At 38.0% G+C, this 26,166-nt stretch overlaps 1 protein-coding gene across 1 annotated transcript in view; it reads right to left on the bottom strand.

Moving 5' to 3' along the window:
- Positions 1-19,550, bottom strand: part of EFHC2 (EF-hand domain containing 2) — a 59,786-nt gene extending 40,236 nt beyond the window's left edge. Inside the window, exons 1-4 of the mRNA XM_087967570.1 lie at positions 19,313-19,550; positions 17,935-18,123; positions 14,866-15,016; positions 9,464-9,687 (exon numbers count right to left, since the gene is read on the bottom strand). Of these exons, the coding sequence (XP_087823696.1) occupies positions 9,464-9,687; positions 14,866-15,016; positions 17,935-18,123; positions 19,313-19,498 (750 nt within the window). The 5' untranslated portion in view covers positions 19,499-19,550. The remainder of the gene's footprint in view (positions 1-9,463; positions 9,688-14,865; positions 15,017-17,934; positions 18,124-19,312) is intronic.
- Between the last annotated feature and the right edge of the window lie 6,616 nt (positions 19,551-26,166).

Raw genomic sequence — 26,166 nt, 5'->3', positions numbered from 1 at the left:
TGGTTGGGCAGAACCTTAAGATCCTTTTACAAAACATAAGAGATAAAATGAATAAATGGGCAAAAATGACAAAATCAAAAAGATTGTGAGGGGGAAATGGTAAATTCTCCTTTCAGTAATAGATACAGCATTTATCAATTAAATACACATAAAGCTTACATTGTACTATTATAATAACTCTAATGAGTCTCTAAATTTTCCATGGATTAATATAATCATTATCCTGGAAAATAAATCAGTTAGTTTGCCAGATTTAGGTAGTTTAAGATTTATATTGCCACTCAATTATTTTATATGCCAGCTAAAATAGCAATAGCAATAGCACTTAGACTTATATACCACTTTATAGTGCTTTACAACCCTCTCAAAGCGGTTTACAGAGTCAGCATATTGCCCCCAACAATTTGGGTCCTCATTTTACCCATCTCAGAAGGATGGGAGGCTGAGTTAACCTTGAGCCTGGTGGGATTCGATCTGCCAAATTGCAGTAGGAGTAGCTTGCAGTACTGCACTCTAACCACTGCACTACCAAAGCTCCATAAAATACTACCGTGTTTCTCACAAAATAAGGCCGGGCCTTATTTTTTTTTTGACCCCTGAAAAAACGGCTAGGCCGTCTTTTGGGGGGTGACTTAATTTCCTCCCCCACCTAGAGCAGCCCATATGCACGTATGTCGCTGCGAGGCCGCTTCTATCGGCCGACGAAAGCTCCCCGATGGCAGAATCCCCAGCCGCTTCAGGGCGTGGCATGGCTGCCCATGTCCCCTCGCCTTTAGGCAGTCTCTTTTAGGCGATGGAAGCTCCCCAAATGCAGTCACCAGCCACTTCGATTGGCCGGTAGAAGTGGCCTCGGGCGAGCGCACACACACACACTCCCCTCGCCGCGAGGCTGCTTCTTTCAGCAGATGAAAGCTCTCTTGAAAGCAGAGTCCCCAGCTGCTTCAGGGCAAGGCGTGGCTGCCCATGTCCCCTAGCCTTTAGGCAGTCTCTTTCGGGTGATGGAAGCTCCCCAAATGCAGTCACCAGCCACTTCAATTGGCCGGTAGAAGCGGCCTCATGGCGAGGGAAGTGTGTGTGTGTGCTCGCTCCGAGGCCGCTTCTACCGGCCGATCGAAGTGGCTGGTGACTACATTTGGGGAGCTTCCATCGCCCGAAAGAGACTGCCTAAAGACGAGGGGACACGGGCAGCCACGCCTCGCCCCAAAGTGGCTGGGGACTGTGCCTTAAAGGGAGCTTTCGTCTGCCGAAAGAAGCAGCCTCACGGTAAGGGGAGTGTGTGTGTGCGCTCGCCCCGAGGCCGCTTCTACCGGCCGATTGAAGTGGCTGGTGACTGCACTTGGGGAGCTTCTATCGCCCGAAAGAGACCGCCCCAAAGGCGAGGGGACACGGGTAGCCACACCACGCCCTGAAGTGCTGGGGACTCTGCCTTCAGGGAGCTTCTATCGGCTATTGGGGTATTCTAGCCTAGGCTACCTGCAGGGCACTCCTAAAGGCAAGTTTTCTCCCCATCCCCCCGCCCTTCCCCCGCCCATTTCTCTTCACCTTGTGTAGTTCTAACGAACGATGTGAGAAATGGTGGGGAAAAGCATGGTTTGAATAGGCCTAAATTTTGGGGGCGGGCTTAATTTCACCTCATGCCTAGAAATCATGCTGGGCCTTCCTATTGGTGGAGGCCGTATTGTTGGAGAAACACGGTAGGTATGTTAACATTAGCAATAGTAAACAAATGTATTCTGTAAGGTTACATATGTGCAGATCAATTAAGAACAATTTCCATCTCAAATCTGCTATCCACTACTCCCAGTCATTAGACTGTAGACATTTAAGTAACAATCCTACAACCATTTACTGTGGACTAAATTTACTATTTATTTCAGTGATAATTTGAGTAGATGCTTAGTATGGGATTGTGCTGTAAATAGAGTACACAAAATATTTGTGCACAAGGGTTACTTAATCTAAATGGCCAGCTAAGGCAATTGCCATTTCCCTGCTTCTTAAAATGATATTTACAAGGTTATTTTTTGTTTTGAATATATTAATATTTAATTGTACTAAATCATTCTCTAGATTCTGTGTGTATGTGTGCATGCATGCATCAGGTGGATTTAGGGGAAAAAAGGATGGTCAGCTGCCACTATTTAATTTTTTGTAATATCATGCATTCTCAATGAACCAATTGAAAAGAGAAGCCTAGTGTGCAGATGATAAAGTGAAAATATTACTAGTCAATCCAGTATGTATTTTTATCTGGCCCCTGTGCATAAGCAATTATGGACATCGATTTCCAGATACATCATTTGTGCTATTTATGTGAAACATCATTTAAGGAAGCAGAGTTTCTGCTCTTTGTTAACATTAAAATATAATTAAGAGAAAACAAGCAAGCATCACAGAAGTATAAATAAGTATGAAACTGAATAAAGATGTATGTGCATATGTGCAAACTCTCAGTAGAGTTAGAAGTTCAGCATAGAAAAGCCTTCCAATCAGCAACTACTGAACCTTCCCAGACCAAAAAAAAATGATAAAACTATGTTTCAGTGCCCTTACAGCTGCTTTTTTATTTTGTGTGTTAAAGGTATAATTAGGAATAATCCATAATTCTTGATTTTAAAAAACTTAGATTAAATCCACTGCCCCTATTCTTAACAATGGCTTTCAGAAATTAATTCATAATCTCTTGGCATTTACTATGATGACCGCAGAACTCTATATGTCCAGCCACCCCTGTTATATCGCTCCTTATCTATAATTCTGTAGCATAAAGGAGTAGCTATGGAAATTCTCAGTCATCCAGGTCATGGTTGTCCCAAAGGTGCTTTTTCCAAGAGGCAACTGGATTTTCTTGTTTTTCTTGGAAGACGTTTGGCTTCTTATTCGAGGAGCTTCTTCAGCTCCCATTTCCCAACCATACAGTCAGAGCTGAAGAAGCTTCTTGGATGAGAAGCCAAATGTCTTCCAAGAAAAACAAAAAAAAATCCAATTGCCTCTTAAGAAAACATCTTGAAGTTTACTCTTTTCCATCAGTCTACTTGGAGTCTGCTCTTTTCCATCAGTTTTATTTCATTTTGTTCTATTGGAAATGTTATACAACATAGGAAAGGACAAATGATAACAGAAATTGGAATTAAATTAATCTGACAGTTACCATAGTGCAGTTACGTTTAAGCTAGGAGAATCCTAATTAAAAATCTATGTAAAAAGCTGTAGTGCTATTATATTGATTCAAACATGTATTACAAGATAAACTATAAACATTCTGCACATTCATTCTAGTCATGTAAAGTACAGCTATCACAGCCATGTGATAAATAGCATTGAGGGTTTTCAGTAGGTTAGGGTAGCCCAACAAATGTCTGTTCAGTTGATTTATTTCATGATATCGCTCCTTCGGGTAGATATTATTTTATGTTTATTATTAAGTTCTAGGGTTTAAAACCAAGCAGCTTTGAATATATTACATATTTTACAATCCCTTCCAGAACAATAAAACAACTACCAAAATGTTTAAAAGTATCAGCAAGATTAGAATTTAAATGAAATTGCCTCAAAGGGGGTATATACAAGAATACAACATTTGAGCAGATTTATATAACGGGGATTCTGTTGCGTTATGTTTTACAAAGTAATTATAAACATTCAGCAGTATCTTACATATGCAAATTCCTCTTACAATTTTTGAATCAACTTCCCTGAATCAACAGCTACTCAGTTTTAGGCAATAGGTCTTAAAGAGAAACCTTCAGCTCTTTCTTCTTTTTAATTCATCTCCAGTGCCTATTTCCCCTCTGCTTCCCTTTAATATAAACTGGCCCACATTTTCTCCTATAATAAATGTAACAAGAAATCTGTCCCAGTTATCTTCAACCTATCGTTGAAATCACCCAAAATGATGAATTTGTCACTGTCAAAGCTTATTCAAATAATTTGATTCAGATCTTTATTTATTTATTTTGATTATATAAGTATAAGGTATAAGTATAAACATAGTTATGAATACATGAAATGGATACATATAAGAAAAATAAAAAGGAACAATAGGACAGGGACGGTAGGCACATTAGTGTGCTTATGCATGCCCCCTACAGACCTCTGAGGAAAGGGGTGAGGTCAATAGTAGACAGTCTAAGCTTAAAGTTTTTAGGGTTTGGGCAAGAAACCACAGAGTCAAGTAGAGTATTCCAGACATTGACCACTCTGTTGCTGAAGTCATATTTCCTGCAATCAAGTTTGGTGCAGTTTACCTTGAGTTTGTATCTATTGTGTGCTCTTGTATTGTTATGGTTGAAGCTGAAGTATTCATTGATAGGACGGACATTGCAATATATAATGTTACGTACTATACTTACATCAGAACGAGGGCGGTGTAGTTCTAGGTTGTCTAGGTCTAGAGTTTCAAGTCTGATGGAATAAGGTATTCTGCAACAAGTAGAGGACTGGAGAACTTATTTCTTATTTCTGGACTTTCTCAACTGTGTTAATATCAGATACGTAATGTGGGTTCCAGACTAATGATCTGTATTCGAGTATTGGTCTAGCAAATGTTTTGTATACTCTAGTTAGTAGTGTAATATTACCAGAGAAAAAGCTACATAAGATTATGTTAACAACTCTTAATGCCTTTTTGGCTATGTAGTTACAGTGGGCTCTAGCACTTAGGTCATTAGAGATGAGTACTCCAAGATCCTTGACAGAGTTTGGATCATCAACAAGGTCTTGACTATTCAGCCTTTATTTTATTTTCTGATTTTTTTTACCAATATGTAGGACAGAGCATTTATTTGTTGAGATTTGAAGTTGCCATTTGTTTGACCATTCTGATACATAGTCAAGGTCTTTTTGAAGGGTAGCAGTATTGTCTGTGGTGTTGAATAGCTTTACATCATCAGCAAAGAGAACATAGTTGCTCTTGATATGATCACAGAGGTCATTTATGTATGAAAAGAGTTGGTCCTAAAACACTGCCTTGGGGGACACCACTGTTGACAGGTACAGAATTTGATAGGGCGCTCCCAATTTTGACCATTTGTTGTCTTTTTGACAGGAATGCTTCTATCCAGTTATGCAGGTGTCCAGAGATACCATAAGATTTTAGTTTTAGGAGTAGTTTGTCATGTACCACTGATTCAAAGGCTTTACAGAAGTCTATGTGGATTGTGTCTATTGCTTTGCCCTGATCAAGTTGTGTAGTCCATATGTTTTTGCAGTGTAAGAGTTGCAGATTATATGATAGTTTTTTCCTGAAACCAAATTGTTTATTAGAGAGTAGGTTGTTTGTTCCTAAGTGGAGGATGATGGATTGGTTAATAATTGATTCCATGACTTTACAGGTGACGCAGCATAAAGAGATTGGTCTGTAATTTTCAACTAGGCTGAGGTCTCCCTTTTTGAAGATGGGGATGACCATGGCTTGTGACCATAGTTTTTGTCAAGGAGCTGGTCCTGAAAGATTTTTCAAAGATTATGCTTAGAGGTTCAGCTATGGCAGAGGATAGCTTTTTTAAGAAGTAGGCACATATTCCGTCCGGTCCAATAGATAGAGATGGTTTTAGATTGCATAGTGTTTTTTCAACATTTTCTTCTGTAAAATCTATATGTATTAGTTGTCTGTGGTTCGATTAGGAAATACTGGGCATGATCCATTGCTGTTTACAAATACTGAGTCGAAGAATATGTTAAAGAGGTTGGCATTATTAGTGTCGTCGTTGCAGTCTTTATCATTAGGTCCTTTCAGGGGTGGTATGGACTTTGAGTCTTTTCGTTTGTTGTTTACAAAATTGTAGAAAGCACTGGAGGAATTGGTTTTCTTCTTGTTTAATGTGATAATTGGTGCATTCAGTCTTTATCTGGTGGCATAAATTTTTGTATCAGCTTTTGAAGTTGGCAACGTGACCAGATTTGTTTTTCCACCAAAGTGATTTCTTTTTGGATTGAAGTCTCTTACTGTGGTAATGGAGTGAGGGAGAGATGCGTTGAGCCATGTTTCACAGACAAAAATGATGTCGAATTTAGCTGTGTTTAGTAAGAGGAGAAATTCGGGTATTTTATTTACAAGGCTTCTTGCATTGAGTAGCTTGCATTTAAGGCCAGTTGTTGTTGGAATTGAGGTAGTTAGAAGCGTGCGTACCTAGTTTTGAGTGATAGTGGATTGGATGAGGTAGGGTTGGATGCGGAGTTGTGGGTTGTCTGACTTACTTTTGATACAATCAGCACGGTAGTCAATGTACAGGTCCTTCTTTCCATTGTCTAGACATTTCTTGAGTACTGTGCGGAATTCACAGGAGCGGATTCTTTGCAGTATAGATAAGTCTGGTCTTGAACAGAGTTTGTTATGGGTGGGATTGGTTTTTGCAATGGTGTTTATTGTATGAATGAATATACGTTTGCTGGACTCATTTTTGCAAACTACTCTACAAAATCTTGGGGCCACCGAGCCGTCATTGTATTTGAACTCAGGGCCATCTCTGGTTATTTCAATGATATGTTCAGGAGAGATGTTTTTTGTATTTGAGTTGCTTATGATATTGCGAACTTTGGTGATATCATCTGATTCGTTGGTGTCTTCAAGACCAAATAAAATGGCATTTGGACGTTTCTGATCACATTCCATGATGTCTCTGATGAGTAAGGGGATATCATTTGTGGAATTATTTGATGGGATAGTGATTATTTGTGGCTGTAGTTTAGTGGTTATTTTTGGTTGTAGTTATGATTGTAGTTGAGGTAGTAATTGTGATAGTGGTTGTTGAGTTGGGATTTGAGTTTGAGCTGATAGGTATTCGCTTATCTGTGCTGTATATTTTTTTCAAGAGAGATTAGGCTTGCTTGTACAGTTGTTTCAAAATGTGTTGCTAAGCGTTCTTCTATTGAGTGAATGAATGATTCTATGTTTTCAACTCTGTCAGGCAGGGTACTTAGTTTGTTTAGCTTAGGTAAACACGATGGACATAGAAAAGGGAATGTATCTGATGTTTTTAGGAAATCAGCTAGGTTTTTGTTTGAGTTTAAGCAGGCAAGGTGGGCTTGATTGTCACATAGATGGCATTCAATGTTATTTTCATTTTCATTGATGGTTTCAAGACATTTGAAGCATGTGCAGGAGTCTTGGAGGTCATTGGTAGAGATATTATTCTTTTGTTGTTGTTTGGTAGTGGAGGGTTTGGAGTTTTTGGCTGGCATGGTCAATGACAATAGTACACTAAACAATTACAATAGCTAATTAATGTGTCAGGTAGACAGTTACTTAATGAATGTTGGTAATTAATAAATGTTAATTGATAAGAGAACAGATCAAAAATAAGATTACTTATTACTAAAAATCAATCAATCAACTAGATAATCAATGATATAGTATTAAATCTCTATCAATTCAATAAATCAGTAAATTAGTGGTCATTTAACAATTAATTATTATACTATTAAATGATAAATCAATTATTTTAGACAAAGCATTATCTATCAATAATTGGTCTTGAGGTAATGAAATAGTGGAGGTAGTGAAGTATTGGAGGGTTATAGTGAAAAGCTCCTTTGTTTTTCCTTAAAGCCACGTTGTTTGTTTTGTTTTTGTTTTTAAAGAGGAAGTGTTGCTGCTTGATAGATTTGAATGGAGAAGATTTGAATGAACTCTCCCAAGTAGATGTACTTGGGAGTTTGGAATAGATGAGATTTGGGTGGAGATTAAGTGGAGGTTGTCCAATCAGCTGAGTGGGAATTTAAATGCAGGCTGACTAATCAGCTGGGTGATTTAAATGGAGATTGTTTAGGAGATTATTCCTCTTAGATAGTGTCTATTGATTCTCTGTGAGTTTCTTCAGTTCCCTGCAATTCACAGCTGTTCAGAATCACACTCTCCTGCTCTCCTCCAGTCCCGGCTCTTTTTCAGATGTTTAGGATCACTCTCTGTCAGTTCTGTCTCTTTCTCTGCAGTTCAGAATACCCCTCTTCACCAGTCACAGCTCATTCCATGCCATTCATTCTATGCCGCTCAAAATGGCTCTCTCTCAGAATCAGTCTCTCTGTAAGTGTCAGAATCACATTCTCATCTAATCACAGCTCATTCTGGCTCTTAGCACTATCCGCTCCCTGCTCTCTGCATGGAATCGCACTGTTCACTATCTGCCAGTCTCATTTCTTTCAAATCTCACCCGTTCGGAATGGCGTCCTACAGAATGGAGTCTTGGGCTCTCCGCTCGGGATGGTGTCCTGGCCTCTCCGCTCACTCTCTCTGCTTGCTCTCGGGATTGCCAGCAAGTTCTCTGTTCTCGGAACCTTCCGAAACCTTCCGACAGTCCCGGTTGAGGTAGATCACGGCTCCGTTGGCCCCAGACCCCACTCCCTGTCTCCAACGATGTGGTTAGGCATTCACCTCCTTCATCTTCATAGAAAGTTTTCTTGTCTTCAAATGTGCTGGTGAGAGTTGGTAAATAGCTGCTGATAATGATTATATATCAGGACTTGCTGAGAGGAAAGCTAGCTATGGTTAACTAGCCAGATGTTGTTGAGGGTCAGGCAATGTTTAGATGCCTTTTCTTACCCCCTCTCTTATATGAAGGTGATCACTGCTATCTTAGAAGGTCTGCCCAGTTGCCCTTGATGTTGCCAGATATTTCTGCTGCCTTAGCTATGATGAGATATGAAATATAAAATGGGCAGAATAACAATATCTTAAAACAGAGTCAGCTGCCACACAATAGGGTTAAACACTGTAGTCCCTGCAAGCTACATAGCTGATTGGTGTTAGTTGAAAATTCTCAAAGAAAATGTAGACTACCAGTAGAAAGATTCAATCAGTGCCTTTTATCAGAAAAATAAAATAATTACTGCTGCAATTGAAGAGAGGCTTGCTATTATGCTTACTATATTCCATGCTGATATGTGTTGGGGAAAAATGTATGCATGGGCCTTCCAATCAAACAAAATTAAAGAAATATTTATAGTACATTATAAGTTTTGTTTAAACAGGTTGCACTGTATATAATCATTCCTTAAGATTGCAGTATTTAAAAAAGTATTAAAGGGACTTTATTATCTGCAGTACTTTTGAACACCAACATCCTTGGCAACATTTAATATTTTTAAAAGAGATTTTACATGCTATCTAACATATCCTTGATATTCTTTGAAAACTATGGACAAAGTATGAAGATACTGCAATTTAATCTGGTTTACTCATTGATACAAGCACTAAATTTTATAGCACTATTTATAGTGATGGTAAACACAATGTTAAGCTATATTTCTGGTCATGTTCTGAGGGAATAAGCATCTAATAAGGAATATATGCAAACCAATACAAGAAATGTAATAAAATATGGATTATTAATGGAAGACCTCTTCTTAAGAAGGATTCTTTAAAATATTTCTTTCCTAACATGAAATTTTCCTTGTTTGTTATGTACAAGTTGTTCTTAATTTTACCCTATAAACAATAGTTTTGTCAACAATTCTTTCATCTAACCTTCTGGCGTCCTTTCGTATAGGGATCATCTGGACGTTCCAATGGGGGATTTACTTTGACTCCCATCTTTCTCAAGAAATTTTTAGTGAACTGATCACAGTCTATAATTTTATATCTTTGGCCATAAAATATGACATCAGTATCAAGGTTGAAATAATCAACAGTATAAAACTGATCTTCATTAGGAGGCGGGAGTGGAATCCGATGGCGCCTAAGAAGTGTTCCTATGTTGAAGAAAAGCACAATTAATATATCTTACTGTAACTTACTAAACTGGAACTTTATATTAACATTATTCACACGAAATCTCAAAATAGTTACATGGTAACAGAAATTTTGCCTGAAATATTATATAGGGTGAATTTAAACATCAAAACATCAATTATTGAAACCCCCTTTGGACTGTGCCACTTGAAACTCCTATCTGAGGATTTCTCTCAGAAAATCATCAATAAAAACAGTATACCAGGGTTTTGTTTCTTGATATATTATTTCTATATGCATTCAGAACTCTGTGTGCAACTTACAGAATTTCCTGCCTCTGATTCCAGTAGCTTACTAGGTAAAGATGTAACTTTTCAAACAATTATTTTAGCATTCCTTGAGATTACCCTCAACTTACATTGTAACTTTGAAGTTACAATGTGACTTATGACCATTTTCACAACTACAACCATTGCAGTATCCCAATGGTCACATGATCAAAATTCAGACACTTGGCAGCATCCCAGGGTCATGTGATCCTTTTGTGACCTTCTGATAAGTAAAGTCAATGGGAAAGCCAGATTCACTTAATAACTGTAGCAAGAAAGATTGTAAAATAGGGAAAAACTGACTTGACAAATGTCTTGCTTAGTAACAGAAATTTTGGGCTCAGTTGTGGTTGTAAGTTGTACTGGGTTGCTCTCATACATTTTTTGTTTGGTTTCTAATTAAAGTGTATGATCTTAACTATGTTTTTCAAATGTAGTTGGAGCCCCCTTGAAACCCTTTATCAGGCTGGAAAGAGGTACTATAATTCCTATCTGCCTAAATAACAGCAAGTCTTTATCCTGTCTGTTAAATTGTCCAAGAATCATTTGGAGAATTGGTATTGTGGTTAATATCTGTGAGATTAGGGGAAGATATAGAGAACACACATATTAAAATAAATATCCAACAGCATATTACTACTTATCATGACTATCTTTAAAGCACAATACAATGAAATTCAGATAAAGTAGCTACCAAACGTCTTAAGGGAAAGGGTCAAAATTCCCAGAAAAGATCCAGTATATAATAAAATAAGTAATAGAAGCCTTTTTTTAAAAAAAAATTACCATGAGTATGCATATAAGAACCTGTTAGCTCTCTTCCCCTGAAGCTTAGTCGTATTTCTGAACAGGATGCATATATGTGCTGCATATTCTACAAAAATATTATTCAGGATCCTGTCCTGAGCAAGAATTATCCCTATCTCTACTGAAATAATAGTTACAAGTCAAAACTTACTTTTACCTTCCTTTCTTCACCTTTGTATATCATTCTAACATTCATGGAATATGGCCATACCCATACCCTTTTAACCCCAGGAAATGCAGTTAGAGTAGATAAGTATGCATACGTTATATTATTATGGTAAATTAATAATACATATATTTTTATAGAAACAGTTATCATAAAACTGAGTTTTTAAGTATAAAATAGAAACATATTATTCTTCAATATTTCAGGAGTGATTTGTTTTAATTCCTGGTGAAATAATAATTAACTGGAGATGAAATTTTAGTTATAATTCCACATATATTTAATATATTAGCTTCCTATAGCACATAGAGGAACCTGTTACTGGGGAAGAATAAGTAAAAGGATACTTCTGAGTATTTTTTAATCTGTCTAATATATTTTAATGCTTATATAGTATGGACAAAAATGGAAATGATCCCTCTGTTCCTTTCCTGGCTTCAAAGGAGAGCAGATGTCCACACTTACCACAATCAATTGTTACTAATGTTTCACTGCAATTCTGAGTATCAGTAGTTTGGGATAAGCAATTCTTCAAAAGGGAGCATATGATAATGCAATACAGGGAGTCTTTGACTTACAATATTCCATTTGGTGACGATTCAAAGTTATCACAGCATTGAAAAAAGTGACTTCAGACAATTTTTCATATTTATGACTATTGCAGCATCCTCACAGTCATGTGATCAAATTCAAACACTCGGCCACTGACTCAAACTTATGACAGTTGCAGTGTTCCTGGATCATGTGATGACTTTTTGCAACCTTCTGACAAGCAAAGTCAAGGGGGAAGCCAGATTCACTAACAACCATGGTTAAGAACTGTAGTGATTCACTTAACAACTGTGGCAGAAAAGTCATAAATGGGGCAATACTCACTTAAGAAATTTCTCACTTAGCAACAGAAATTTTGGATTCAATTGTGGTCATAAGTTGAGGATTACCTGTACTACATATTTCTTAAAGTCAATAAATTTATTTTCTTAAAATCCAATAAATATCACTATAAATCCTTGCTTTCTGGTCATAGTTGTCTTACCAGGTCAGTTTAAATCTCTTATAAGTTATGTCTTCTGATTTCTAGATGGATTTGTTTTTTATTTGTAGCTAGTGCCACAAATTTGATGGTTTGTTTCTTGGTAGTTAACTTTAACTGTTATTCTGTTCCTGTGCGTATTTATTTAAAAGCAAATCTTACTTCATTCAATGGGATTTATTTAAATACACATAAAACCACAATACACAATACATAAGTTTTTCTGCAATCATATCAAATTCTGAAATTAGAAGACCACCTATAAACTTTTTCCAGAAAACTATCCTTAGCTGAACAATTTTCTCTCAAAATTCATTCAAACACAATTATATAATTGTACAGCACAGCAAATGGATTAAAATAGCTCTGCTTTACTTTCTCTCACAACCCTCTCCTTTTGTGTCTAAAGTGTGCATCCTCAAATCAGTGCTGATTCTAATAAGTACTTGAACCATGCAGTTTTCTTGGCAACATTTTTCAGAAGTAGTTTGCCGTTACCTTTTCTCTAGGACTGGGACAGCAATTGGACCTAGGATCCTCAGTGTCTCAGTTTCTTAGCACATTGTCTTTAGCAAAACCGTAAAAATTAATTGAGATTAGGTTCAGGTTAGAGTTAGGGTTAGGAAAGAAAACCCAAAACATGGGATGAATACTGCAAGCAGAAATTCTGGGATATCCTCAGCCAGATGACCAACAGACTCCTCCGCCTGATGCTTAAATCTCCAAATACCTACGCACGGGTCCTCTTTGTAGACTTCAGTTCAGCATTCAATATCATCATTCCAGACACTCTTCTAAGTAAATTAAACCAACTAGCGGTACCTGAACACACTTGTAAGTGGATCATAAGCTTCCTAACAGACAGGAAGCAGCAGGTGAAGCTAGGCAGAATCACATCCGATACCTGTACAATCAGCACAGGCCCCCCCCAAGGCTGTGTGCTTTCTCCACTTCCTTCTCCCTAGATACCAATGACTGCATCTCAAATGATCCATCTGTTAAAATACTGATTTGCTGATGACACAACAGTGATTGGTCTCATTCAAGACAATGACGAATCTGCATACAGACAGGTTATATAATTTGCCTCATGGTGTAACCGGAACAATCTGGAACTGAACACACTCAAAACCGTAGAAATGGTGGTAGACTTTAGAAGAAACTCTCCCATACTACCACCTCTTACAATACTAGACAACACAGTATCAACAGTAGAGACCTTCAAATTTCTAAGTTCTACTATATCACATGACCTAAAATGGACACCTAACATCAAAAACGTCATCAATAAAGCACAACAAAGAATGTTCTTTCTGCGCCAACTCAGAAAGCTCAAACTGCCCAAGGAGCTGCTGATACAGTTTTACAGAGGAATTATTGGGTCTGTCATCTGCACCTCTGTAACTGTCTGGTTTGGTTCTGCAACCCAACAGGACAGACACAGACTTCAGAGAATAATTAGGACTGCAGAAAAAACAATTACTACCCACCTGCCTTTAATTGAGGACCTGTATACTGCACAAGTCAAAAAGATGGCTGTGAAAATATTTACAGACCCCTCACATCCTGGACATAAACTGTTTCAACTCCTTCCCTCAAAACAACACTATAGAGCACTGCACACCAGAACAACCAGACACAATAAGTTTTTCCCCCAAAAGCCATCACTCTGCTAAACAAATAATTCCCTCAACACTGTTCAACTATTACAAAGTCTGCACTATTATTATTGTTAATCTTCTCATCACTCCTTATCACCCATCCCATCCCACTTGTGATTGTAGGACTGTAACTTTGTCGCTTGTATCCTTACAATTTATATTGACTGTTTCCTAGTATGATTTGATTGCTGATTGTACCCTATGACTATCATTAAGTGTTGTACATTATGATTCTTGATTCTTAACGAATGTATCTTTTCTTTTATGTATACTGAGAGTATTTACACCAAGACAAATTCCTTGTGTGTCCAATCACACTTGGCCAATAAAGTATTCTATTCTATTCTATTCTATTCTATTCTATTCTATTCTATTCTATTCTATTCTATTCTATTCTATTCTATTCTATTCTATTCTATTCTTCATTAGTTTTTTATATATCTATTTATCTATCCATCGTACAAGGTGGTATTACAGCTGTATTAAAACTCAGAAATATTACTATAAACCTTATACTAAAAACTAAAAAGCCAATAAACAAAAATGGTTTTCTTCTTTATAACTGAATAAAAAAAGGATTGCTTTCCTGAAAAAAAAACCATGCAACTTTCCCTTTTTGTGTTCATAAACATAAATCTGTTCCTATTAGGTTTAGTATGATGCATTTTTTTTAACTGATATGTCATCAACTTTAAATTGTTGACTCTGAAAGGTAAATAAAATTTAAACTTTATCTTTTCAATTTCAGATTCAAAACACAATTATAATTAATATGAAATATCATTTCTATAATTCACACATGAATCTAATCACAGGATCATCATAAAATTATATTGGGAAACTATATTCTGTATATTGCAACAAATAATGGCCTATACCACTAAATTTTATGTTGTGGCTGAAGCTCAACATAATTAAGTGGTTATTCACTCTCAGAAAATTTATTAGGCAAGCAAAAGAAAAAAAAACTCTCAGAACAGAAAAAATAACTGTTAGAATAATTAATCAGTGGAACGGCTTTGCCTTCAGAAGTTGTCTGTACTCTATCACTGGAGGTTTTTAAGAAGAGATTGGACAACCATTTGTCTGAAATGGTATAAGGTGTTCTGCTTGAGCAGAGGATTGGACTAGAAGACCACCCAAGATCCCTCCCAAATCTATCATTCTGTTAAAACATTTGTAATAAAAAAGTTATAAAATACCTTGTGGAATTCCACTATTCTTCACTTGGGGTTCAACAACCTGAATTGTGTCATCTTCAAGATAGAAATATATTTTACAATGTCTTATTCTATACAGCTCTTGATTTTTGTCAGGAACTTCTTCATCAAAATAAGCACTAAAAGACAATACCTACATAAAAGCACAGACAGACAAAATAAATTCCAGCACTACTACTACTACTAATAATAATAATACTACTACTACTACTACACCACACACACACACACACACACAGAGTATATGCATAGGTATGCAGTATGTACATACATGCACACTCACACTCTCACACACACACAGAGTGGAAAAGTTGGATTGTAACAAAGAACTATACTATTTTGTATTTATTATGGAGATATTTTAATTAGTTGTATTGATCTTTTATACAGGATCATAACACTTGAATTGATTAGATTATACAATTGATTACTTATCTAGATTCTTACATTTAGATTCAACACAAATAACAGTTCAACAATCTAAGAATGACAATCAGTATTACATCTTCCTATGTCTGAAGGAAGGAAGGAAGGAAGGAAGAAAGGAAGGAAGGAAGGAAGGAAGGAAGGAAGGAAGGAAGGAAGGAAGGAAGGAAGGAAGGAAGGAAGGAGTAAAATCAACATAAAATTCCCATGTCAACAACGTTTTTAATTGTCAGGGACACAACAGAAATTATTTTAAAAAAATTAAAGGAACTCTGTTGAATGTCACTGTATGATTGCCCTGATACTGTAAAGACATGGCTATGAAAATTTTCTGGTTTTGTAATATTCATTGGAAAATAAATTATTTTAAAAACTCTTAATATGATGGCATTTTATTTTTGTAGTGCATGCAATTAGGATGGCATACTGCAGGAAAGAAGAAATCCTTTAGCATGCTTTACTGAAAGAATACCAAAGCATGTTCTGCTACCAAGATAAGAGGGACAGCAGCTATGTAGGCAAGAAAAAGATTATGAAAGTTAGAGTCTTGTCTGAATTTACCCTTAATGATAGATTTTATCTTCTAATTAGACAGGCTGTACATAGTTAATTAAACACCATGCAGCTAGCATTACCAATATCAAATGAAAATAATCACAAGCCTCATCAAGAAAAATGTTCATATTAGCAAGGAAAAAACATTGCAGATGATACTGTCTGGTAATTCAAATCTCTGAATTTTTGAAATATTCTTTCTTTCCTTTAAGTGTAGAGCTTTGGAAACAATTTAACATCACCTGCCTGGTGTTTGGCATGTATGTGCTGATGTTAATTCTCTCTTTTTCAATAAAATTAATAGAAATTCTATATAAGGAGAAAAAACATGGTGGGAAACAGGGAGAATGGAGATTAGCCAAATCCTGGGGACACTCCAGGAAACTGCATTATGTTTGGCTTGCTTCAACAATACAGTTTAATGAACATGTTTTATAAGGAACATTTTCAAGCATGAATTGTCCCATATGTGACTTAACTATTTAATATCCTAATACACAGTACAGTGAAGTCATTTTTTTTGGATTTATATGAATTTTGTCCCATAGGGGATTTTTTTCAGACTGGGAAATGATTTAACTGCAAAGCACTTTGGCTGAACTAGTTTGTAAATGTAAACATTACATTCAATGCTGCAAACATTACATTTGTGCAGCAAGCATTACATTTGTGCAGCAAGCATTACACAAACAGAAAATTAAGATCATCATTTTATGTATTATTATAATGCATGAAATGCAAACTTTTCTCTAATCATCATAATCCTTCAATTTGTATACTTTGAAAATATAAAATTAGGAGTAAAAAGAATAGCATGTGAGCATTTCATGATACAAACTCCTAAATGCTGGATTACAAATGGAATACTTCTGTCTATATAAAAATAAAAAGACCTACAGGATCTGGCTAAAGGCTTATCTTGTCCAGCATTCTGTGTAACACATGGTCAACCAAACACATTTTGGAAAGAAGCATGGACAGGAGGCTGATAGCCCTTTTCCATTGTTTTCTAGTAGTTTGTAATTAGAGTGTGTGATTGCAGCAAGATCTGAAAAGCAAGACAGTAAATTGGATTAAACTGTGTTTGGCAATCCTAGATTAGAGGGCTTGCTAATCACAGGAAGCATAACAGTCTGTTTCCAATCATCCAGGCTAGAGTGTGAAGGTACAGAAATATGATTTGTGATACCTTAATTTTCTAGATGAGGAAGTAGAGACTGAGAGACAGTCAATTTTTAAGGTACTAAATGCATTCATGGTACAGTGAGATTTTCTTATAATTTAGATTACTTTCTGTCAGAACTTTACAGTCAAAACCCCAAACTAGACGTATCCTTAATATTTATTGCACAAGAGGAGATAACGCTGGAGATACAACTAATATTTATAAAATTCATAAAATCTATAAAACAGCAAATGTATGCCAAGTGTACTTTTCCACATAGAGTATCCAGGATAACAAAACTTTTATTTGTGTACAAATTCAGTAAAATAAATAACAGAGGTGAAGCAAGTAAGAAGAAAGAATCTCTCATTAATTGGACTGGGCATCTTTTTCATTCTGAATAAATCTGTTAAATTTCATCTAACAGTTTGCAATGTTGGGGTATACAGTTCTCTAATTATACAAAAGATTTGTGAACAACACCCACCCACACAGACTAGAAGTTATTTATATATAGTTCAAAACTGTTGAAGAGCTCTAGAAAATTTGACTTCTGTTTCTGCAGGCACTTCTACATGTTGTCCAACCTCCAAAATGTTTTGTGTATTTAATTCAATAGCACAGAATTTGTCTAGCAGCCTGGCCAGATTTTAATAACTCAATAGCAAAGACTTCCACCAATTCTGGACTATTATCTTCCTTAGTAGAAACTCCTCCACTTTATCTCATCTGATGTGCAATGGCCAATCTCTGGCTCTCCCAAAATGCTTTTTATGGGGTGCAATAAACTTTCTTCCTTCATTTTTTCAGTTAACTTTTTTTAGAATCCAATTAATTACTGAAAATGGAAACAAAAACAAAAACGCCCACAGCAGCAGATCAGTGTGAATAAACAAATCAATTACCTGTTTATCAAATGCTACCCATGAAGGTGCATCACATCCAACACCTCTAGGAAATACACTATACTTTGGTTTTAGTTTTTGTCCAAGCAAAGGTTCTCCTCCTATTCCAGGTTTGTCTTCTCCCACCATCATAGAAACCTTATTGCAGTAACTCCAATGTTGAGACTTATGGAACTTTTCTTTTCCTAGCTGCAATCAAAATGAAATAAATAGAAGACAATTATTAAAAAACAAAGAAAGGAAAATAATGTTTTAAATATACAAAATAATTTATACCATAATTGTTCAAATCCATAAAACTCCGAAAGAACCTGATAGCAGTCAGTTCTATTATCAGTGTTGAAATATTATATGTTTCAATCACATTTAAAGATAAAGGTGGGGCAAGACTGCATAATATTAAGAGTTCATCTTAATACTGTGCCTTAGTTTAGGAAACCAATGCTAAAATTTATCACGTAACAAAACAGACCAGACTTTGCAGATTTAAAGTGCTACCTCTGTTAATAACAATGGGAATGGATATGCTGTATGAAAATATACATATGTATTTTAATGTTCTCTCTCTCTTACACACACACACACACACACACACACACACACACACACCAGTGACTTAAGAAACTACTAAAGTTATGGAGTACTGATGATGCAAGAGGCAAAATCTATTAAGGTATTTCTGAAATGTTTAATTGTACCATGGCTCTAAAAAAAGAGGAAAAAGTGGACAGCTACACTTTGGGTAAATTCAAATATTAAATAAGGATAGGACTATTGGAGTATGTTGGCTTTTTAAAATACAAGGTTTTTTTTATATCTGCATAAATGAGTAACAGACCAAGGAATGACATTGGCTGAATCTCTAACCTGTAATGCCAATCAGTTATAAAATCCTTCTCGATATAAGACTTAGTCATGTCCTTATATCAGAAAGCATTATACACTAAGAAAGGCATGGTATACATACATTATTCTGCCAATTTTAGCAATGAAAAAAGAGTGGGGGGAAAATGATTCATCCACCTTCTCTGCCGCCTGGGTGCAGAACTCCTGTCATGTCACCCATTTTTCTAGAAAGGGTTCCCAATAAGGTTTAGCCTTTTCTTTGCCCAGATGGTGCAGGTCCAGAAAGCAAGCCGAGATTATACCACATTGAAGAATTCTATAAGTAATCTGAGACCTAATCAAAGACAGAGTTTGAGTCTTGCCTTCTGAAGGGAAGAGATTCTATCTCTGGTTGGACGGCAGTTATTGGGCATTTAGAATTAGTTTCACGAACGAAATTTACACAGGTGCATAGGCATCCCCGCAAAACATTCTGTAAACCTAAACCAGGTGAGCTCCCGGTGGTCCCTGGGTCTTACTCAACATTACTTACATTCCTGTTGAAAGAGTTCCCGGGCAGGAGCGGTAGCGCCATAGTTGTGCCGGTCCTGCCTGCCGCGCCCCCCGCCGCCTCAGGGCTGGTGTTGCTGCCCGAACCTGGCTGGTCGCCCTCCGCGCTACCAAGGCCGAAGGAAGCGCAGCCGCGCTGTTTGGAGTCCAGTTGCCTGGAGACCCCCATTTGACGTCACATAGGGTAGCGGGGAATGGTGTATTCGCTTCGCCCCTGCTCTATGCTGCCCCCTGCAGACACAAGACTCTGCCGCAAAACCTGCGTGGGAGGCGGGACGGCTGGGCTGTTAGATAGTGCTTTTCTGTTGAGGTAGGCGAAGTTCCAGCTACGGGACTGCTACGAAAGGTCTTTCTTCCTTTTCATCGTGCATACCCAAGGGATTGTTACCATCCCAGGTCACAAATTAATTAAATGGACGTTTTTATTGACATAGGCCAATTGTTGAAAACGAACATAACAACAGGTAACCCTTTGATTATATTACAGCAGGGGTCTTTAAACTTGACAGCTTTAAGACTTGTGGACTTCAACTCCCAGAATTCCTCCTCCAGTCATGTTAGCTCAGGAATTCTGGGAGTTGAAGTCCACAAGTCTTAAGCTTGCCAAGTTTGAAGAACCTTGTGTTACAGTTACGTTTACAGTTACTTTATGGGGTGTCTTACCGTATTACAGTATATGACGTGGTATATAAAATACAGCTGACTTCACTTCAGAAATTCTGATCCCTTCAATTTTTATTTTGGAAGGAATCTCCCCAGGAGTGGGATTCAAATTTCTTAACAACTGGTTCTGTGGGTGTGGCTTAATTTGTGAGTGTAACTTGGTGATCATGTGACTGACTGGGTGTGACCAACTCAATGTCACTCACGTCAAGAGGTGCTTCGCCTGCCCCTCCCTTCCCAACCATTCCTTGTCACACCCAGCCTCAACTTATCTATAGTTTTGTAAAAATGTTGTTCACCCTTTTTTGACTTTATTATCTACATACTATAGATGTACTTTCATGGACCACTGAAAGGAGGAAATGGCTCACATGCTTTGCCCAAGAGTGTGATAGGCAACAGGCTTTTAAGGGGCTGCCTCAAAGAAGTGGTGGGGGGGCAATGTATTTTCCAAAGAAGCAGAAGGCAAAACAAGAAGCAATGGATGGAAACTGAACAAAGAGAGAAGCAACCTAAAACTAAGGAGAAATTTCTTGACAGTGAGAACAATTAACCAGTGGACCTGCTTGTCTCCAGAAGTTCTGGGTGCTCCAACACTGGAGGTTTGTGGCTGTGATAGTTGATCAGAGCTCCTCTGTTTTTTTGTGCAGCAGCTTTAGCATTTAGGATCAGGGCTAAGTTATTTGCTTTTCTATTAATACATAATCCTTATAAGGGCTCTCCTCTAGGGACCCTGCATGGTCTAATTCAGAGGTCCCCAACCATTCTGGCACCAGGGACCCACCCCATTCTTCCATCGAAGAATGAGAGATACACGGATCGGACATATTGCCCTCCTCAGAAAAATGGAAAAGCCACCTGGAAGACATAAAACATGTAATATATTAAGGATTAGGATAGTTTGTGAGGGTATTTCAGGTGGAATTTCCTTAACAGCGTGGGGGCTTTTACATGTTTTTTGGCTACCAGTTCATTTTGGGAGGAGGGTAGGTGTTTCCATTCTACTAAATATTATGTGGAGCCATTGTGTGTAAGTGTGTGAGTCAAGGATATCTTTAATTTCAAAATGATGTTCTCCTTCTACAATAATGGAGGTTGGAGATGTGGGTAAATTATTAGCGGCTCAGTTATATGTAAAACTTTCTAAATGCGAATTTCATCTCACTCAATTGGACTACTTGGGGTATCAAATATTAAGCGAGGGAATAAAAATGGATCCCCTTAAAGCAGGGGTCGCCAACCTTTTGGACCTCAGGGACCACCAAACTCAAAATTTTAAATCCCACGGACCAGAGACCCTGGGAAAATCCCCCCAAAAGTCTGCCGAAAAATTCCCCATCCCATTTTCCTACCGATCGATCATTCTTTATTTGGGATCGCAGGATACCGTCTCCAGCTCCATTTTCAGGGGGAGAGAGAGAGAGAGAGACTTTTGGCTTCATACAAGGAAAGCAGCAGAAGTCTTTCTTTCTTTCTCTCCCCCAAATTCCGCCAGAAATGAGTCTTTGTGAGGCTTGTCGCGCTGGTGCAGCCTCTTGGAGCAGGATGCCTTGGAGGGTCCCAAAGACTAATTTTTGGTGGATTTGGGGGGAGAGAAAGAAAGACTTTTGCTGCTTTCCTTGTGTGCAGCCAAAAGCAGAAGAAGAAAGAAGCAGAAAGAAGCAGCCCAGTGGCCAGGCCAGGTGCGTGGGGCTAGTGGGGCAAGTTCCTCCTCCTCCCTTTCCCCCCTCCCCTCACTACCTTGTGTTGTTTGTAATGCAAGTGATGCAAGCCTTGTGTTCCCACGGGCCATGTGGGCGGTGCAGCCTTGTGTTCCCATGAAGCCTGGATTAATTGCTTTGGGGGTGACAATTCTCTGTGGATCACCAAAATTTTCTTGTGGACCACCAGTGGTCCCCGGCCCACTGGTTGGCGACCACTGCCTTAAAGTACAGGCTGCATTAAAATGGCAAGCTCCTACCACTCGCAAAAAAAACTGCAGTTTCCTGGGTTTTGCAAATTTCTATCAACAGTTTATACTGTCATTTGCTACCATTGCACTTCCCTTAACCGACCTGTTAAAAACAAAACAATTACAACAAACAAAACCCAGGTCCGGACAGCCATTAGTACAGTCAGACACATGTCAACATGCTTTTGACTCCCTAAAACAGTTGTTTGCCCGGAAGCCAGTGTTGAAACATCCTGATCAGGAGTTCCCTTTTGTAATTCAAGGGGATGCCAGTGATGTAGCAGTGGGACTGTTACAGAAAAACTAAAACAGAGTCTTACAACTATGTGCCTATACCTCTAGGAAGCTGAGCCAAACTGAGAGGGATTGGGCTATCTGGGAAAAGGAAGTGTTCGCAGTCTGTTGGGTCTTGTTAACGTGGAGACATTTCTTAAAGGGGGCCCAACATCCATTCAAGGTGTGGACGGACCATAAAGGCCCTTCAGATGCCAATAAATTATCATCCTAACTAGTGCATTGGGCACAGTACTTCTGATGGTTCAATTTTGTATTAAAATATGTACCAGCAGGAAATATTTTTTTGGTGGATGCCTTATCGTGCCTACCACAGTACGAGAGTCAGAGAGATGTGGTTGTACAACCAATCATCCAAGGACAAGAGACCATACAATCCCTACAGTCCTACAGTCCATAATGTCGACCGACCTGCCAGCTGCTATAAAAGATGACCCATCTCATCCCTACCCCTCCTCCCTGGCCCTGTAAGGAATGACCACTATGAAATAGAAAAAATTGTAGATTCCTGCAGGCATAGATACTTTACAGTATTTAGTAAAGTGGAAGGGATATCCTGTTGCAGAAGTGTCATGGGTTGCCCACACAGATGTGCATGCTCCATGACTATGCCGAGAGTTCCACTTAAAGTATCCTACAAGGGCAGGGGGATATGGATGCCGCTAGGGCCACGAACTCACCTTTACTTTCTTGTTTTCCAGGTGGACCTGTGATAGAGGGGGCAGCCTGTCGGGCTCCAAGCATTGTACTGTTTATATCAGAGCCCATCAGCTCTGAAGGGACTTGAATGGAGAATGTGGCTCTGGGGAATCCTGGTGCAAGCTTCCCTGCTGCCGATGACATTGCTGAGGTGACAGCCAGCACTAACCTGGCTCGATTGGAGAATGCAGCTGTGGGGAATCCCAGGGCAAGCCTCCCTGCCGCTGAGGATGTTGCTGAGGCAATGGTCGGCACTAATTTGAGAGTCGGCGTTCAGCGTCCAGGCCTCAGCAACCCAACATGAAGCTTTGAAGATCAGCCGCGAACTGCTGGGTGCTGGGGAGTCACCGAGGCACAATGACACCGGGTGATAGATGTAAGGGGGGAGCACAAAATGGGTAGAGGTATGGGGAAAGAAAGGGTTTATAGGTGGCGTTGGAATAGGGATGGAATGGTAGCCCAAGATTAAAGTTCAGGAGTGAAGCGCGTGTGATAATTAGAGTCAGGCAGATTTTAGGAGGTAGATGCTACTATAAACAGCACTTGGAAATAGATGCTCCCAGCACTAACCTTGATTGACTTCCTGCTGTTCTTGCCAGAGGAGGAGATTGATGTTTGTGAATAAACAAGCTTTAACCATCTGAATTGTGAGAGTCGGCTTGTTTATTCTGGCATATCTTCAGGATCCTAGAAGACAGCAGGAGTTCTACAGTGACAGGGTTAATGATTCTGGTGATGGGAAATGGGCCAATGAATTTTGCTCCCAGTTTCTTAGAAGGTTATAATGATTATAGGAATTTTGTAGATAAATATACGAAGTCCCCAACCTTGAACGGTTTGGGTTCACTGCATTTTTTTGTGTGTAAATTTTATTTGAGTTTTCACAAAGAGAAAAACAACAACAAATAAAACATCTTTTTTGAAAGTAGCATAATCCCGGGTTACATTTCTTCGTACAGACACAAATTCAGGTTCATGCTCATTTTTATATTCTATTCCATATCTTATTACTATTTTACATTTTCTGCATAGCTTCTCCCCTCTTTTAATTTTCTCAATTTTATTTTAATTATCTCATCTCAATTCAAATAATTGTATTTATATTTTTGTCTGTCCTGTTTCAATTATCTATTATCTTTTCTCATTAAACAAAATTTCTCCTGTAGTTACTAATTGGAGTATGACGCCTTTATATCTTTTCCCTAAAGTTGTAACATTCAATATAATACATAACTTCCATTCAGATTCTGCTTGGTACATTCTTAAAATACACACTGTATTCTTAAAAAAAGAAAAATTTTTAATGTATGTAATTAAAACAACATTCCATTCCAATTCAATTCTATCATTAATATTAATATTCATTAAAGTCTTAACATCTTTAACATTACTTTTCAATTAAATATCATACTTCTATGGGAACAATTATAAACTTTCCATAGTTAACTCCCCCCCTCTTCACTTATATTTTATAAAACATTAATTAATTATTCACTTATTTTATTCACAAACATTTCACCAAATTACACTAACTGTTTTATCCCTCATTTTAATCATACGTTGTTTCCAATTTTCTAAAGTTATTTCTATTACTAATATAACAATACAATCTTATGTACCTTTACAGAATCCCTTTTTCAGTTAGATTTTCACCCATTATCTCTAAATAGGTCCTGTTTCTCTATATCTTGCTCCGGTCCTTTGTAACTTCTTTTCCTTTCCTTCTTCCCTCTCTTCTTCTCTCTCCCCTTTTTACCCCTTGTCTCTCTACCTCTATTTCTCTCTTCTGTATTCCCCTTTTCTGTTGCTTTCCAGTATTATACTTATTTTTCGAATTATTTTTCTTTTCTTTGGTTGTTTTTTTAAGTCTTAAATTCTCCATTCTCTTTCCCCCCTTTCCTTTTTCTTCCCTACATAAAATTGCTTGTTCATTAAAGATGGCTTCTTCTTTGTCCCAGTCTTCTTGTTTTGCAGTCTTTTCTTGTTGTTTCTCATAGTTCCAAATCTCCATTTCTAAGAATTGAAAACGAAGCCAAAAGAACCCTTCCCTTCTTGTGCATCTTCTTTGTACTTTTTAAGTTCCATTTTCAATTCATCCAGAAGTGGTGCCATTGTATAAATTTTTAAACAACCACCCAATTGATTTTAGTCATTCAAATATAATAACCAAGAATCCAAAGATCACCAAATAATCCAAATACACGCAAGCTGTTTCTTTTTTGCTCTTTTTTTTCACTTTCTCTTCCTGGGGTTACTATTTAGTTGCAAAGTTTCAGTTAAAATGTATCTTTTAGAAGTCTTGTTGAAGTTTTACTGTAGATTCTTTTTAATTCCAGGCAGTCTCCTCCCTCTTCCAGATCCTGCCCTTATTCTTTTTCTCTCCCTTCCTGCTTATGAAAAAGAAAAATTTTAATGTCCAGAAATCTTTATTATCCCTTTGGCATTTTGTTTTATTTTCAGCTTAATTGCCTATTGATATCAAAGCGGATTTTTCCGATTTCTTATTTAAGTCCCTTAGTTGTCAGTATAGGGAAGGAGAGAGAAGAAAAAAAAAGCCAAACCTTTCCCTTTTCCCTTTCCTTTGCTGCTTCCGACTCTTCTTTGGGAGCGATGTTATTTTTTGTAAGTTTAAATTCCAGGGTACCTTAGTTGTTGCTTTTACAATTTAACCCGGTCAGCCAAAACTTTCACTTCTTATCTTCCTCCTGCACATTCTTTTCCGGTCGAGTTCTCCTTTGTGGTGGCCATTTCTGACCACCGCTGCAACTGCCTTCAGGAAAGGGAGTAATGGCCAGCTGAGGAGGAGAGATGCGGCTCTCCTCAATCCTGCTGGCAGTCTCCCCCCTCTTCACCACCTCTACGGGGTGGCTTAGCCCTGAAACCAGCCAGCTCGGGGCGCTCCAGTGGCGAGCCCAGACAGAAACTGCGCACGATCGCAGATTTCTGTCTGTCGCCGAAGCCCTTCAAACCGGAAGTCTCTGGGTTCACTGCATTTTTGTCAGCTTGAGCTTTAAAAGCTGATCTAGCCTCTTGCAGGGCTAGTCTGATCACTGGACAAGTGGTTTGTAAATTGTTTATCCACTCCTTAAGAGAGGGGGTGTCAGGTTTCTTGGTGGGTAGCTCTGGCATGCGGTTGAATTCTTGTCCTGTAGCTACCTGGAATGGGGTGAAACCAGTGCTACTGTGTACAGAGTTATTATAAGCTACCTCACCAAAAGGCAAAAGGTCAG

This window comes from Notechis scutatus, chromosome 5 (genome assembly GCF_049901735.1).
Source record: "Notechis scutatus isolate UNSWTSFEM ecotype Mainland chromosome 5, rNotScu1.2, whole genome shotgun sequence".
Lineage (NCBI taxonomy): Eukaryota > Metazoa > Chordata > Lepidosauria > Squamata > Elapidae > Notechis > Notechis scutatus.
The sequence above is the reverse complement of the archived record's forward strand: the minus strand, read 5'-3'. Positions and strand labels throughout refer to the sequence as shown.